The sequence below is a fragment of the Delphinapterus leucas genome, chromosome 2, assembly GCF_059928025.1.
Source record: "Delphinapterus leucas isolate spDelLeu-1000000601 "Yukka" chromosome 2, BTC_Dleu_Yukka2, whole genome shotgun sequence".
Taxonomy (NCBI): Eukaryota; Metazoa; Chordata; class Mammalia; order Artiodactyla; family Monodontidae; genus Delphinapterus; species Delphinapterus leucas.
In genome coordinates, this window is record NC_143130.1 from 152,840,324 (window position 1) to 152,856,670 (window position 16,347).

Sequence of the window (16,347 nt, forward strand, 5' to 3'; positions counted from 1 at the left end):
AGCTAAAAACTATCTTTAAATTATGATGAAACAATAATGAAAATACAGTTAACCCTTGAATATCAAGAGTTTGAACTGCATGGGTCCATTTATACATGGCATTTTTCAATAAACCCACTCTTGGTTGAATCTGTGGATGCAGAACCACAGACAAAGATGGAAAGCCATAAAGTTATACTCAGATTTTTGACTGCATGGGGGGTTGGTACCTCTAAACCCTGAGGTGTTCAAGGGTCAACAGTACTGCATATAAAACCGTCACACATGTAGCCATATTGGTGTTCAGAGGAAAAGTATAGCCCTAAATAAACTTATTAGTATATAACAAAAACAAAACAGAAGAACTAATCATTCAACTCAATAATTTTTTAAAAATGTAACCTTATCAATGAAAGAAAGAGGGCATTAATAAAAAATAAAAGCAGACACTAAAGACATAGAAACAGGAAGCAACAATAATATGAAAAGGTGATCAGAGTTAAAGTACAATCAGCCCTCCAAATACATGAGTTCTGCATCTGTGGATTCAACCAACTGCAGATCAAAACTATTCGGGAAAAAAAATTCCAGAAAGTTCCCAAAAGCTAACCTTGAATTTGCCATGTGCAGGCAACTACTTACATAGCTTTCACATTGTATTTACAACTATTTGTATTATATTAAGTATTATAAATAATCAAGAGATGATTTAAACTATATGGGAGAGAATATTCATAGGTTATATGCAAATACTATTCCATTTTATGTAAGGGCTTGAGCATCTGCAGAGTTGGGTATCCTTGGGGGTCCTGAAACCAACTGGATACTGAGGGACAAGTGTATTCTATGGTCTTTGTCATACTTGAGAGAAAGATAAAGATGCTAACTGTCCACTCTGTTAACATTTCAAGAGTAGTCATTAAAATAACAGTTACCTTTTCAAAAATTCAAAAGTAACTACTAAGAGAAAAGAATGTTTAATTTACAAATGAATAGAAGAGAACCCAATAAAAAAAAAGAAAACCTCATCAAATCCAAAAGAGGGCAAGAAAGAAATACAAAAGAAGCATAGAGAAAGTACACAATAAAATGGTAGAAATATCTGAATATATCAGTAATCACAATAATTATCTATGGATCAAACTTCCCTGTTAATATAAGTGGATTGTGAGACTGGATTTTTTTAAAAATTAGCTGTGGCCATGACTTGGAGATATACCAACTACTTAAAAATATTTTTTAAAAAATTAAAAAGGGAAAACAGAAAAGGCACATCAGGCAAGTACTAACAAAAATAAAACTTGTGTTGCTGTATTAACATCAGTCCAAATGAGCTCAAAGCAAACAAGTATTATTATAGGTAAAGGAGACCATGATGATTTTTTAAAAGTTCAATTCACCAAAAAGATATAGCAACTCTAAACTTGTTGCACTTAATAAGATCACTTCAAAATATAAAGGATAAAAGTATTTGAAGAAAATACAGGAAATTTATCTGAGAGCATTTATGTTTGGGTTTTCTCAAAAGCAGATCCTAAAACTACAAAACACTGCTGAATAAAAATAATGAAGACCTAAGAAATGGAAAGACATCCCATTTCATGGATCAAAAGATGTAATATTAAGTCTGAGTTAACTTAGTCTATGTTAAGATGGCAGTACTCCCTATTATGGGCTGAATTGTGGCTCCCTAAAATTCATATGTTGAAGTTCAAATCCCTAGTACCACAGAATGTGACTGTATTTGAAAATAAGGCCTTTAAAGAGGTAATTAAGGTAAATGAGGTCATATGTGTGGGCCATAGTCCAATACGACTGGTGTCCTTATAATAAGAGGAGATGAGGATACAAATATGTATGAGAAAACACCATGTGCAGATACAAGAAGATGGCCATCCACAAGCCAAGGAGAGAGCCCTGGAACAGACTCTTCCCTCATGGCCCCCAGGAAAAAAGAAACTGCTGACACCTCCATCTTGATTTCTAGCCTCCAAAATTGTGAGAAAATAAATTTCTGTTGTTACAGCCACCCTACCTGTGGCTGGCAGACCTGGCAAACTAACATGCTCTGCAAATTGATCTACAGATTCAGTGCAATCTCAATCAAAATTCCAGGTGGCTTCTTTGCATAAACTGATAAGTTGATCTTAAAATTACTATGGAAACTCAAGAAACCCATAATCTTGACAAAAAAGAATAAAACTGGAAGACTCACAATTCCCATTTTTAAAACTTACTAGAAAGCAACAGTAATTAAAACAATGTGATATATACATATGGACAGACAAAAAGATCAGTGCAATAGAAATGAGATTCCAGAAATAAATCCTTACATTTACAGTCAGTTGATTTTTCCCCCCCCCGGTACGCGGGCCTCTCACTGCTGTGGCCCCTCCCGCTGCGGAGCACAGGCTCCGGACATGCAGGCCCAGCGGCCATGGCCCATGGGCCCAGCCGCTCTGCGGCACGTGGGATCCTCCCAGACCGCACGAACCCATGCCCCCTGCATCGGCAGGCGGACTCTCAACCACCGCGCCACCAGGGAAGCCCCAGTCAGTTGATTTTTGACAAGAAAATTCAAGGGAGAAAGAATGGTCTTTTCAACAAATTGTGTTGACACAACAGGATATCCATATGTAAAGAATGAATTTCAATCCTACCTCACAGCAAACACAAAAATTAACTCAAAATGGATCAAAGACATAAATGTAAGGGCTAAAACTACAGAATTCTTAGAAGAAAATATAGAAGTAAATCTCTGTAACCTTGGATTAGATAATGGTTTGACATCAAAGTCTAAGCAACAAAAGAAAAAATAAATGAATCGGACATCAAAATTGAAAACCTTTATGCATCAAAGGATACCATTAAAAAATTGAAAAGACAGCTCACAGAATGGTAAGAAATATTTCCAAATCACATATGTTAGTGACTTGTATCTAGAATATATAAAGAACTTTTAAAATTCAGTACTAAAAAGCAGCAAGGGAAAAGCAGCTAGTAACATACAAGAGAACTCCCATAAAAATGTCAGCTGACTTTTCAGCAGAAATATGCAGACCAGAAGGGAGCAGCATGATATATTTAAAATGATGAAAGGAAAAAACCTACAATCAAGAACACCCAGCAAGGCCATCACTCAGATTTGAAGGAGAGATAAAGAGTTTTAAAGACAAGAAAAAACTATAAAAGTTCAAGACCACTAAACTACTTTAGAAAATAATGTTAAAAAAAACTTCTCTAAGTAGAAAAGAATAGGCCACAACTAGAAATGTTAAAAGTATGAAAGAAAAATGTCATTTGTAAAGGCACAGTAAAGATACAAGTTCAACCACTAATAAAGCGAGGTTAAAAGACAAAGTAGTCAAATCACCTAATATATCCACAATAAGTAGTTAAGATACACACAAAACAAAAGGATATAAAATATGATGTCACAAACAGTGAACAGTGGGGTGAGGTGGGGAGAGTAAAAATGCAGAGTGGTTAAAATGTGTCTGAAATTAAGAGATCAGAAACTTAAAATAATCACATATATATGTAGATTTCTATAAATAAACCTCCTGGCCCACACAAACAAAATTCTATAAGAGATACACACATACACAAAAGAAAGGAATCTAAACATAACACTAAATATAGTCATCAAATCACAAGGGAAGAGAGAAAGAAGAAACAAAAAACAACTACAAAAACCAACCAGAATACAATTAACAAAATGGCAGTTAAGTACACACCTATCAATAATTACTTTAAAGGTAAATGGACTAAATGCTCCAATCAGAATACATACAGTGGCTGAATGGGTAAAAAACAAGGATACAAAGGATCATACAAGATAACTACAATTATATGCCAATAAAATGGGCAACCTATAAGAACTGGATATATTCCTAGGAAATACAATCTCCCAAGGCTGAATCAGGAAGAAACAGAATATATAAACAGACTGATTACCAATAATGAAATAGAGTCAGTAATAAAAATTTTACCAAATAGTAAACAAAAGTTAACACCTATCATTCTCAAACTATTCCAAAAAATTGAAAAGTTCACAGTAAAGGTTTCCAAACACATTCTACAGGCCAGTATCACCCTGTTAAAACCAGACAAAGGCACCACCAAAAAAAAGAAAATGACAAGCCACTATGGCTGATGAACATAGATTTAAATATCCCAAACAAAATATTAGCAGGCTGAAGTCAATGATACATTAAAAAGATCATACACCACAATCAAGTGGGATTTATCCTAGGGATGCAAGGACAGGTCAGTATCAACAAATCAATCAATGTGATATCCCACATTAATAAATTGAAATAAAAATGACATGATCATCTCAATATATGCAGGAAAACCTTTTCTCTCAACATCCATTTATGATAAAAACTCTCAACAATGTAGGTATAGAGGGAACATACCTCAGCATAACAAAAACCATATATGACAAGCTGCAGCTAATGCTGCATCATACTCATGTACAATGCAACATCATACTCAATGTTCAAAAGCTGAAAGATTTTCTTCTAAGATCAGGAAACAAGACAAGGATGCCCACTCTCTCCACTTTTATTCAACACAGTATTGGAATTCCTAGTTAAAGCAATCAGACAAGAAAAAGAAATAAAACTGGAAAGAAAGAAGTAAAACTCACTGTTTGCAGATGACATGATACTATATACAGAAAACTGTAAAGATGCCACCAAAAAAACTATTAGAACTTATAATTAAATTCAGTAAAAAAAAGTTTCAAGATACGAAATAATTTGGGGATTGACATGTACACACTGCTGTATTTAAAATAGATAACCAGGACTTCTGTGGTGGCACAGTGGTTAAGAATCCACCTGCCGATGCAGGGGACACGGGTTCAAGCCCTCGTCAGGGAAGATCCCACATGCCACGGAGCAACTAAGCCCTTGCTCCACAACTACTGAGCCTGCGCTCTACAGCCCATGAGCCACAACTACTGAGCCCACGTGCCACAACTACTGAAGCCCGTGGCTAGTGTCTGTGCTCTGAAACAAGAGAAGCCACCGCAAGGAGAAGCCCGTGCACCGCAACAAAGAGCAGCCCCTGCTCACCGCAACTAGAGAAAGCCCACGTGCAGCAACGAAGACCCAATGCAGCTAGAAATAATAAATAGATAGATAGATAGATAGATAACCAACAAGGACCTACTGTATAGCACAGGAACTCTGCTCAATATTCTTTAACAACCTAAATGGGAAAACAATTTGAAAAAGAATAGATATATGTATACGTATAACTGAATCACTTTGCTGTACACCTGAAACTAACACAACATTGTTGATCAACTATACTCCAATATAAAAAAAAAATTAAAAAATTAATATACAGAAATCTGTTGCTGGGCTTCCCTGGTGGCACAGTGGTTGAGAATCCGCCTGCCAATGCAGAGGACATGCGTTCGATTCCTGGTCTGGGAAGGCCCCACATGCCGCGGAGCAACTAAGCCCGTGCACCACAACTACTGAGCCTGTGAGCCACAACTACTGAGCCTGCGTGCCACACACTGCAACAAAGAGTAGCTCCCGCTTGCCACAACTAGAGAAAGCCCATGTGCAGCAATGAAGACCCAACACAGCCAAAAATAAATAAATTTAATAAATTTAAAAAAAAAGAAATCTGTTGCTTTTCTATACACTAACAACAAACTATCAGCAAGAGAAATGTAAAAATAATCCCAGTTACAACTGCATCAAAAAGAATAAAATACATGGTAATAAATTTAATCATAGACATTAAAGACCTATACTCTGAAAACCATAGGACATTGAGGAAATAAACTGAAAATGATGAAAATATATACAAATACATACAGTACTCATGGATTGGAAGAATTAATATCTTTATTTTTTAAAATTTTTATTGGAGTACAGTTGATTTACAATGTTGTGTTAGTTTCAGGCGCTTTTTAAAAATAATTAATATCCTTAAAATGTCCATACTACCCAAAACAATCTACAGATTCACTGCAATCTATCAAAATATCAATGGCATTTTTCACAAAACTAGAACAAATAATCCTAAACTTTTTATGGAAATACAAAAGACCCTAAATAGCCAAAGCAATGTTGAACAAGTAGAACAAAGGTGGAGGTATCATGCTCCCTGATTTTAAACTAAACTACAAAGCTACAGTCATCAAAACAGGATGGTACTGGCATAAAAATACACACATAGATCAATGAAACAGAAGAGAAAGCCCAGGAATAAACTCATGCTTATGTGATCAATTTACCTATGACAGAGGATGCAAGAATATACAGTGGGAAAAGACAACCTATTCAATAAATGGTAATGGAAAAACTGGTCAGCTACCTGAAGAAGAATCAAACTGGACTACTTTCTCACACCATATACAATAATAAACTCAAAATGGATTAAAGACTTAAACATAAGACCTGAAACCATAAAACTCCTGGAAGAAAACATAGACAGTATGCTCTTTATCATTGCCTTTGTCATCAACAAAATGAAAAGGCACCCTATTGAATGGGAGAAGATATTTGCACACAATATATGTCATAAGGGGTTAACAGCCAAAATAGACAAAGAACTCATACAATGCAACATGACAAAAACAAAGAGCCTGATTTAAAAAAAAATGGGCAGAGGACTTGCATAGACATTTTTCCAGAGAAGACATACAGATACCACCAGGCACATAAAAAAGATGCTCAACATCACTAGCCATCAGGGAAATGAAAATCAAACCCACAATGAGATATCACCTCACACTTGCAGAATAGCTATTATCAAAAAGATAACAAATAACAAGTGCTGGCTTGAATGTAGAGAAAGTGAATCCTCATGTACCATTGGTGGGAATATAAGTTAGTGCAGCTGCTCTGGAAAACAGTATGGAGGTTCCTCAAAAATAAAAACAGAACACCGATATGATCCAGCAATTCCACTTCTGGGTGTTTTTTCCAAAGAAAACACAAACACTAATTCAAAAAGATATATACACCCCGATATTCATTGTAGCAGGATTTATAATAAACAAGATATGGAAGCAACCTAAGTGCCCATGAATAGATGAATGGATAAAGAAAATGTGATATATGCATGTATATATGTATATGTGTATACACACACACACACACACACACATATTACTGAGCCATAAAAAAGATTGAAATCTTCTACTTACAATACATGGATGGACCTAGAGGGTATTTTACTAAGTGAAATATATCAGACAGAGAAAGACAAATACCATATGATTTCACTTATATGTGGAATCTAAAAAACAAAACAAAACAAGACAGAAACAGACTCACAGATATAGAGAAGAAACAGGTGGTTGCCAAGGGGGAGGGGGTAGGTGGTTCAGTGAAAGAGGTGAGGGACATTAAGGTACACACTTCCATTACAAAATACTTGAGTCACAGGGATGAAATGTACAGCATGGGGAATATAGTCAATAATATTGTAATAACTCTGTATGGTGAGAGATGATAACTAGACGTATGTACATTTTGTAACGTACAGAAATACTGAGTGCCTACGTTGTGCACCTGACACTAACATAATGTTGTAGGTCAATTATTCTTCAATGTTTAAAAAATAGGCAAAAGATACGGATACCTCACCAAAGAAGATATACGGATGACAAGCATATGAAAAGATGCTCAACATCATATGTCATTACAGAACTGCAAAGTAAAATTAACAATGAGATACGACTACATACCTATTAAAATGACTGAACTCTAAAATACTGACAAAATTAAATGCTGGAGAGAATATGGAGCAAGAGGAACTCTCATTTGTTGCCGGTGAAAATGCAAAATGGTACAGCCACTTTGGAAGACAGTTACCTATTTCTAACAAAGCTAAACATAGCCTCAGCATATGATCCAACAATCACTCTATTGTATAATACATCCATACAATAGAATGTTACTCAGCAATAAACAGAAATGACATATCAGGCTTCAGAAAAACATGGAAGAGGCTTAGGTGCATACTGCTAAGTGAAAGAAGCTAATATGAAAATGCTACATACTGTATGACTCCAACTATATGATGTTCTGGCAAAATAAATATCTAAAAATATTAGTGGTCGCCTGGGGATGGGAGGAGGGGACGAACAGGTGAAACACACAGAATTTTTAGGTCAATGAAATTATTCTGTATGATACTTTAGTGATGGATACATGACATTATGCATTTGTCAATTTTTACAGGCATATCTCCGAGATATTGCAGGTTTGGTTTCAGACCACTACAATAAAGCAAATCACACAAATTTTTAGGCTTCCCAGTGCATATAAAAGCTATGTCTACACTGTACTGTAGTCTATTAAATGTGAATAGCATTATGTCTTAAAAAAACAATGTATACACCTTAATTAAAAAATAATGCTTAGGAGTAAGACGAGAATAAAGACACAGACCTACTAGAGCGTGGACTTGAGGATATGGGGAGGGGGAAGGGTAAGCTGTGACAAAGTGCGAGAGTGGCATGGACATATACACACTACCAAACGTAAAACAGATAGCTAGTGGGAAGCAGCCGCATAGCACAGGGAGATCAGCTCCGTGCTTTGTGACCACCTGGAGGGGTGGGATAGGGAGGGTGGGAGGGAGACACAAGAGGGAAGAGATAGGGGAACATATGTATATGTATAACTGATTCACTTTGTTATGAAGCAGAAACTAACACACCATTGTAAAGCAATTATACTCCAATAAAGATGTTAAAAAAAATAATAATAATACTGTTGAGAAAATAACGTTGATAGACTTGCTGGATGCAGGGTTGCCACAATCCTTCAATTTGTAAAATACTCAATACCTGCAAAGAGCAATAAAAGGAGGTATGCCTATATGACCTAACTCAGACTTCGGTTAATAATAATGTATCAATATGGGTCCATCCACTGTAACAAATATGCCACACTAACACAAAATATTAATAATAGGGAAAATTGTGTGGGAAGGGAAACTGGGGATATGGGAATTCTCTATACTTTCTGTTGAATTTTACTGTAAAATCAAAACTTTTTCAAAAATAATGCCTATTTGTATTTTAAAAATCAAAATTTATCTTAAACAAGCGGTTGAAGTGGGAAAATAGTACAAAGTATATAACTTTTTTATTTAAAAAAGCAAACAAACAACAACAAAAAGAATAGTACCGTAGCGTGTTCACACTCCCATATATGTACGTACTTTAAACATTCAGAATCAAAATCTAGTTGGATGCACTCATCTTTGGGGGAAAGCAGCAAATGAACAGAGAAGACTCTATCATTCACACTGTAAACGTTTCAGCATTGCTTACATCTGCTTTGGTAAATATGTTTTTTCCTTTAAAAAGAATTTAAAAAGCAGGATGCAAACCTATGGCAAATATCTCATGAGAAACAAAACACTGCATGGGCTCAATCTCTGCCTCTACGAAATCAAACATGACATTTTGCTTCCCAATATTCTTCTAAGACTTTCACATACACTATCACCTTTTATCTCCATATAGGAGACTTTCATCACATTACACACAAGAACTCTTAAACCCCAAAAGATATAAACTTACTTAAGACTTCAGAACTAGTCAGTGCTGAACTCAGAGGTAGAATTCTAATATATTTCACTGCAATGCTGCCGCTCACTGTTGAGTTCCACGTTTGGAGTTAAGTCATGGTTCTGACAATTATTAGAGGCTAATCCTCGGCATCTTAACATTTTCCAAGCCTCAGTTTCCTCCTTTCCAATATTTGAAAAATGTTCCCAGTGTTTTATAAACTTGTTAAATTTTGTATGTATAACAGGTGGGACATGGCTGAAGAGTAGCCATTACTATACTACATATAAAATGCTGGGCATCCCTGAACATTATACCTATATTGCTTCTAACGTGACATTCAAAAGCTTGACATTTAGTATCTACTAAGGCCGAACATTCTTATTCTCTATAATACAGCAATTCCACTCCTAGGTATTCACTCCACTGAAACGCACATACATGTCCATCAAAATGGACACATGTTCACTGAATGCTCAGAGCACTATTCCTAAGAGTCCTAAACTGAGAACTACCAAATGTCCATAGGCAATAAAATCGTCAAATACATTTACGATCACAAAATGAAATAGTATTTGGCAGTGATAATGAACAATCTACAACCACACCCAACAAAACGATGAATCTCACAAACGTAATGAATGTTGAGTGAAAGCAGACACTAAAAAAGGCACACTGAAAGATTCATCACCATAAAATGCAGAGTTGGGAAAAACTAGCCCGTTTTGTTGGACTCGGATAGGGCACCTTGGGGAAGGGAAAGTGACTGGAGCAGAAATGAGGGTGGCTTCTGGGGAAGTTATGATGTTTCTGGATCCTTGTGCTTGGTTACCCCAAGTATGTTCGGGTTGTGAAATTCATTAAAATACACACTTAGAATTTATGCACTTTTTGTGTGTGTATAACTCATTAAAAGTTAGAAAAAGAAAAGGTTTTCCTTTTCCATGGAGAGGCTGGAATTCTTGGTATTCTGCCTAAAGTCATTCAGCTCTGGTTTCACCACGAATCCATACCCAACAAGTTTCACTCCCACGAGGGAGAGGTTTGAGAAGAGGCGTATACGCGGGCGGGTTGGGTGCCACAGCCGGACAGCAGGACATCCCGGTACGCCCCGCCCCGGGCCTAGAGAACGACCTAGCGCTTTTACCTCAGACGAGTCGGCACCGCGGCAGCGCGCCGGGGATGGCGGTGACAGTGACGCTGGAGCCCGCGGGCCGCTGCCGCTGGGACGAGCCGGTGCGCATCGCCGTGTGCGGCCTGGCCCCGGGACAGCCGGTCACGCTGCGCGCGTCCCTGCGCGACGAGAAGGACGCGCTCTTCCGAGCCCACGCGCGCTACTGCGCCGACGCCCACGGCCAGCTGGACCTGGAGCGCGCGCCCGCGCTGGGCGGCAGCTTCGCGGGGCTCGAGCCCATGGGGCTCCTCTGGGCTCTGGAACCCGAGAAGCCTTTTTGGCGGTTTCTGAAGCGGGACGTGCAGACGCCCTTCGCCGTGGAGCTGGAGGTGCTCGATGGCCACGACCCTGACGCCCAGCGGCTCCTGGGCCGCACGGTGCACGAGCGCGACTTCCTGGCGCCCGGGGTGCGGCGCGAGCCCGTGCGCGCGGGCCGGGTGCGCGCCACGCTCTTCCTGCCGCCGGGTAAGGCTGGGGTGCTGGGACCTCGACAGCATGTTCCCTGGGCTGCCTTGGTTTCTGATACCGCCTCCCAGGGAGTTTGGCTTGGGAGCACGGTCAGAAGAAGCGGATGTTGACTAAATCAGAGACCTGACAGCCACATTGGAGGCTTTTGATATGTTCCGCACTATGCTACGAGTTTTGCTTGCATTATCTCATTTAATCTCTATATTATTCCCAATGAGGTGGATAGTTATTATGCAGATTAAAAAAAAAAAAAGACTGGATGGGATCGGTAGGTTCACTTTGCTATTAATAACTACGCTACAGATCTCTACAGGCATCAGCTGATCGCTTTTACACTAAATGATGACGGTCAAGGAATCTATTGCCATGTCTCCCTTCTGTAGTGTCCTGGGTACACTGGGCCCCTTACCCACTTTTTCATGTTCCTCTCTACCAGAGATCACTTTTGAGACTTCACTGCCTTCCTCACCTGAAGCCTCGCCTGGTATTTCTTTTTCTTTCCTCTAAGTAGACATCTGAACCAAAAATAACGCCAGGGGTTGGTGCAACACAGTATAAAGCTTTGATTCTTAACTCTGTGTCCAATCCTGTAACAGAACACTGCAATTCAACACTGTCTAAAAGGTGAAATTCCTCCTTCAATGATGCAGTCATTAGACTTTGTTACCCTCCCTTACAACTAAAGATTCTTAGAACCTTGGAGATAACTTGGAACTTGTATCCCTTGTCAATAACGACTCAGGAAGCCGTTTTCTTTGATTCACGGGAACCCACTAAATACTTTAGAAAGCTCTCTAAAAGGAAAGCAATTTCTTTAAATTATATAATACCTTCTCTCTATAATATTACCTTCTCTAGGACCAGGACCTTTCCCAGGGATCATTGACATCTTTGGTGTTGGAGGAGCCCTGTTGGAATATCGGGCCAGCCTTCTGGCTGGCCATGGCTTTGCCACATTGGCTCTAGCTTATTGTGACTTTGAAGATCTTCCCAAGAAATTCGACACCATACACCTGGACTACTTTGAAGAAGCCCTGTGCTACATGCTTCAACACACCCAGGTTCTCCTAATGTCCTTTATCATTCTCTCTAGAACTACCTCCAGAGAGGGTGTCACTTTGCACTCACCTGTGCCAAGTGCATTGATGCTGCTCTATTCTTCTTTCAGAGATTTCTTCTACTCCACTTTCTTTGTCAGATGGATTAATATTGCAGAATTCACTGTAAAATTCATGTGATATTTTATTTTAGGGAATTATGTAGTAATATTAACATTTCTTTTGCAAGTGGAGTTTCTAAATTTTTAGCTTTGCATGCTTTTTAATCTTTATTCTGATAGCAGAGTATGTTCTCAGATTTTGATCAAAACTTGTCCACCCATTTCATAAGCTTAGAACCACTCAGTTGGACTCTGAAGTTTTACTTTGTTTCTATAAAGTTAATCATTTGTCAATATATATTTAGATGGGATCTGATGAAAGACTCCCTTCTTGGAACAGAATTTGGTTCCACACAGATGCCCAGGAACATTGATGCTTTAATTCAACCTGAATGAAGCTCTGAAATTGACAGGCTCCAATGACTCAGCATTCTCTAGTGGATGACTCTCTGGAAGTTTGCAACCAATTCCCAAATTTGCCAGTGAGTTTAAGATTTGTTTGCCGTGTGTCCAGCACGATAGTCTCTACATGGGAAGAAACTCTTGTCAGCTGAGGTTGAGTCTCTTGTGGCCAATTCACAAATTAAAGCTAGCAGCATCTCTAGTCACATTTAGAAAAACATTTTTCTGTTGGGTAGGTTCTTGACTTTTGACTCTTGTCCCTTCTTTTCTTACAGGTAAAGGGCCCTGGCATTGGACTTCTGGGCATTTCTTTAGGGGCTGATATTTGTCTCTCCATGGCCTCATTTTTGAAGAACATCTCAGCTACAGTTTCCATCAATGGATCTGGCTTCAATGGAAACAAAGCCATATACTACAAGGAGAATAGCATTCCACCACTGGGCCATGACCTAAGGAGAATGAAGGTAGCTTTTTCAGGCCTCCTGGACATTGTGGATATAAGGAATGATATTGTAGGGGGATGTGAGAACCCCTGCATGATTCCAATAGAGAAGGCCCAGGGGCCCATCCTCTTCATTGTTGGTCAGGATGACCATAACTGGAGGAGTGAGTTATACGCCCAGATAGCCTCTGAACGGTTACAGGCCCATGGAAAGGAAAAACCCCAGATCATCTCTTACCCTGGGACTGGGCATTACATTGAGCCTCCTTACTTTCCCATGTGCCCAGCTTCCCTACACAAATTATTGGACAAACCTGTGATCTGGGGTGGGGAGCCCAGGGCTCATTCTAAGGCCCAGGTAGATGCTTGGAAGCAAATTCTAACCTTCTTCACCAAACACCTTGGAGCTTGCCCCAAATTGTAATTGGTCTGTTATTGATAGGAGAGATTCAAGGTCAGATTTTAGTGTTTAATAATCTTATGTGAATCACTTGTCCCCTGGATAACATTAAATTCATGTCATTGGTATTAATGCTATATTTTAGGTTACTTTTTTGAGATTAATTTTGTCATTAATTTTTCTAATGTAACACATGCCTATTGTAGAAGATCCAATTAGAAGTATACAATACTAAATAGTAAAAAGTATCAACGCTATTAAAATTTGTGTTTTCATCTAGATTTTTTTACTTAACACTTTGGGGCACAGGTGAAATTTAAAGCTGAACAAATACTGGACTACTTTTTCCATCACTGGGAGAGAATGGCCATTCAGTGTTCGCTACTGGTTCAACTACTGGTAGCAGGGTAGAATTTTTATTGGCTAAAATATACAGAGAGGTGTTGATAGAGGGAAAGCCAGACTGACCTTTTTCTCATGGAGATTAGAGAAGAATCCTCTGAAAGGAGTTACGGTAAGAAGGGGATCATCTGGCTCTGGATGGTCAAGTCAAAACTTTGTTCCAAAGGTGACTGACTATGAGCTATTTTCCTTTTTGCTTCCTGGCTCTAAGAACAGACTTTGGAAAATCACACTGTGACATTCTTAGAGGCATCATCATCACTTTCTCTGACATCAAGGCTACAAAGTATTGTGTAAGTGTATTTGAAGAGATAATGGCTGAGAATTTTCTAAAGCTGACAAAGACATCAGCCACATATTCCAACTATGTCTTAGTCAGCTCAGGCTTCTGTAACAAAATACCATAGGTGGGGTGGCTTAAACAACAGACATTTATTTCTCACAGTTCTGGAGGCTGGGAAGTCCAAGATCAACGTTCTGGCAGATTCAGTTCCTGGTGGCGCCTGTTCCTGGCTTACAGACGGCTGCCTTCTTCCTGTGTCCTTACCTGGCAGGGAGAGAGAGGGAGCTCCAGTTTCTCTTCCTCATTTCATAAGGACACTAATCCCATCCTGGGGGCTTCACTCTCATGACCTCATTTAAACCTAACAACCTCCCAAAGGTTCTACCTTCAAATACCATCACATTGGGGTTTCGGATGTCAACATATGAGTTTTGAGGGGACACATTCAGTTCATAACAACCATAAACCTCAAGCAAGTTAACCATATTTAACACATCACAGAAAAATTGTTTGTGGCAGTTTTATAACATAGAACTTATAACATAAATTCTTTGACATTTCTGTCACCAAGAGGTGGGAGATCTATGTCCCCTCCCCTCAAATCTGGATGGGTTTCTGACTGCCTCAGTAGAGTACAACAGAATTCATGCTTTATGATTTCAGAAGGTAGGTCGTAAAGGCCATGAAGGTGATCCCACCTTGTTTGCTGGGAACACCTGCTCTTGGAGCCCTGAGCCACCCTAAGAAGTTTTACAACTTTGAGGCTGTGATGCTGTGAGGAAGCCCCGAATACACGGAGAGGCCAACTGTAAGCTCTTCCTGTAATAGTCCCTAATGAGCTCAACCTTTGAGTCATCTCAGCCCAAGTACAGGGATGTGACTGAAAAAACCTCAAGATGATTCTAGCCCCCAGCCATTTGAATCTTCCCAGTGAAGGCTTTAGATATCCTGAAGCAGAGAAGAGTTGTCCCAGTCAAGCACTGTCCAAATTGTGGATCTGTGAACAAAATATTGTTTTATGTGACTGTGTTTTGGGGGGCGTTTCAGTTATCTATTGCTTTGTAACAAACCGCCCCAAAACACAGTGGCCTAAAACATTAACCATTCTCGGACTTCCCTGGTGGCACAGTGGTTAAGAATCCGCCTGCCAATGCAGGGGACACAGGTTCAAGCCCTGGTCCGGGAAGATCCCACATGCTGCGGAGCAACTAAGCCCGTGTGCCACAACTACTGAGCCTGCACACCACAACTACTGAAACCCACGCCTAGAGCCCGTGCTCCACAAGAGAAGCCACCACATTGAGAAGCCTGTGCAGCACAACAAAGAGTAGCCCCCGCTCTCTGCAACTAGAGAGAAGCCCACGCACAGCAAAGAAGACCCAATGCAGCCAAAAATAAATAAATAAATTTATTTAAAAAAAAACATTAACCATTAATTTTTCTCACTCACATGGCAGGCAAGTTGGTATTGGCTGTCAGCTAAGATCTCAGGCAGGGCTATGGTTCACAGGGTCTCAGTTCTCTCCTTGTGGGCCTTTACAATGGCTAACTGGGCTGGGTTCCAAGAGTGAGCATCCCAACGTAGCAAAGCTGAATTGTATGGCATGTTTTTGACCTAGTCTTGGAAGCTACATAGCATCACTCTTGGTGTACACTACTGGTCAAGGCAATCACAAAGACCCACCAAGATGAAGGAGAACATAGAGTCCACCTCTCAAAAGGAGAGTGGAAAGATTCTAGAAGAGCAGGTGGAATGGGAAACATTGTAACCACCTTTTGGAAAATCTGCCTTCTAGCCACAATGGCTCACACTCCTCCCACCTGTAAAATATGGTCATCCCTCCTCTAAAGCCCGCCCCCGTCCAAAGTTTCATTTCATTATAGCATCATGCTCAGGCTCAAAGTCTAAGATTGTATCATTTATATCAGGTCCAGGTGCAGGTGAAGTTCCTCAGGTATAATTCCTTGGGTATAGCTCCTTGAGTATCTTTCTTCTCAATCTGAAGATCTGTGAACTAAAGAGACAAGTTAGCTGTCCACACACACAGACATCCAGAATACGATGGTAGGCAGGTATAA

The 16,347-nt window shown here is 39.4% G+C and overlaps 2 protein-coding genes across 2 annotated transcripts in view; one reads left to right on the top strand and one right to left on the bottom strand.

Moving 5' to 3' along the window:
* HEATR4 (HEAT repeat containing 4) overlaps window positions 1-10,637 on the bottom strand; it is a 95,778-nt gene extending 85,141 nt beyond the window's left edge. Inside the window, 1 exon segment of the mRNA XM_022576613.3 lies at window positions 1-10,637. This exon segment is cut by the window's left edge and continues 29,515 nt beyond it. The gene's annotated coding sequence lies outside the window, so the exon portion shown is untranslated.
* A 5-nt stretch (window positions 10,638-10,642) lies between these two features.
* ACOT4 (acyl-CoA thioesterase 4) lies at window positions 10,643-15,782 on the top strand. Its single transcript, XM_022576619.3, has 3 exons — window positions 10,643-11,177; window positions 12,039-12,241; window positions 13,017-15,782. The coding sequence occupies exons 1-3, from the start codon at window positions 10,721-10,723 to the stop codon at window positions 13,605-13,607; spliced, it is 1,251 nt and encodes a 416-aa protein (XP_022432327.1). The 5' UTR covers window positions 10,643-10,720; the 3' UTR covers window positions 13,608-15,782.
* Window positions 15,783-16,347: the final 565 nt, after the last annotated feature.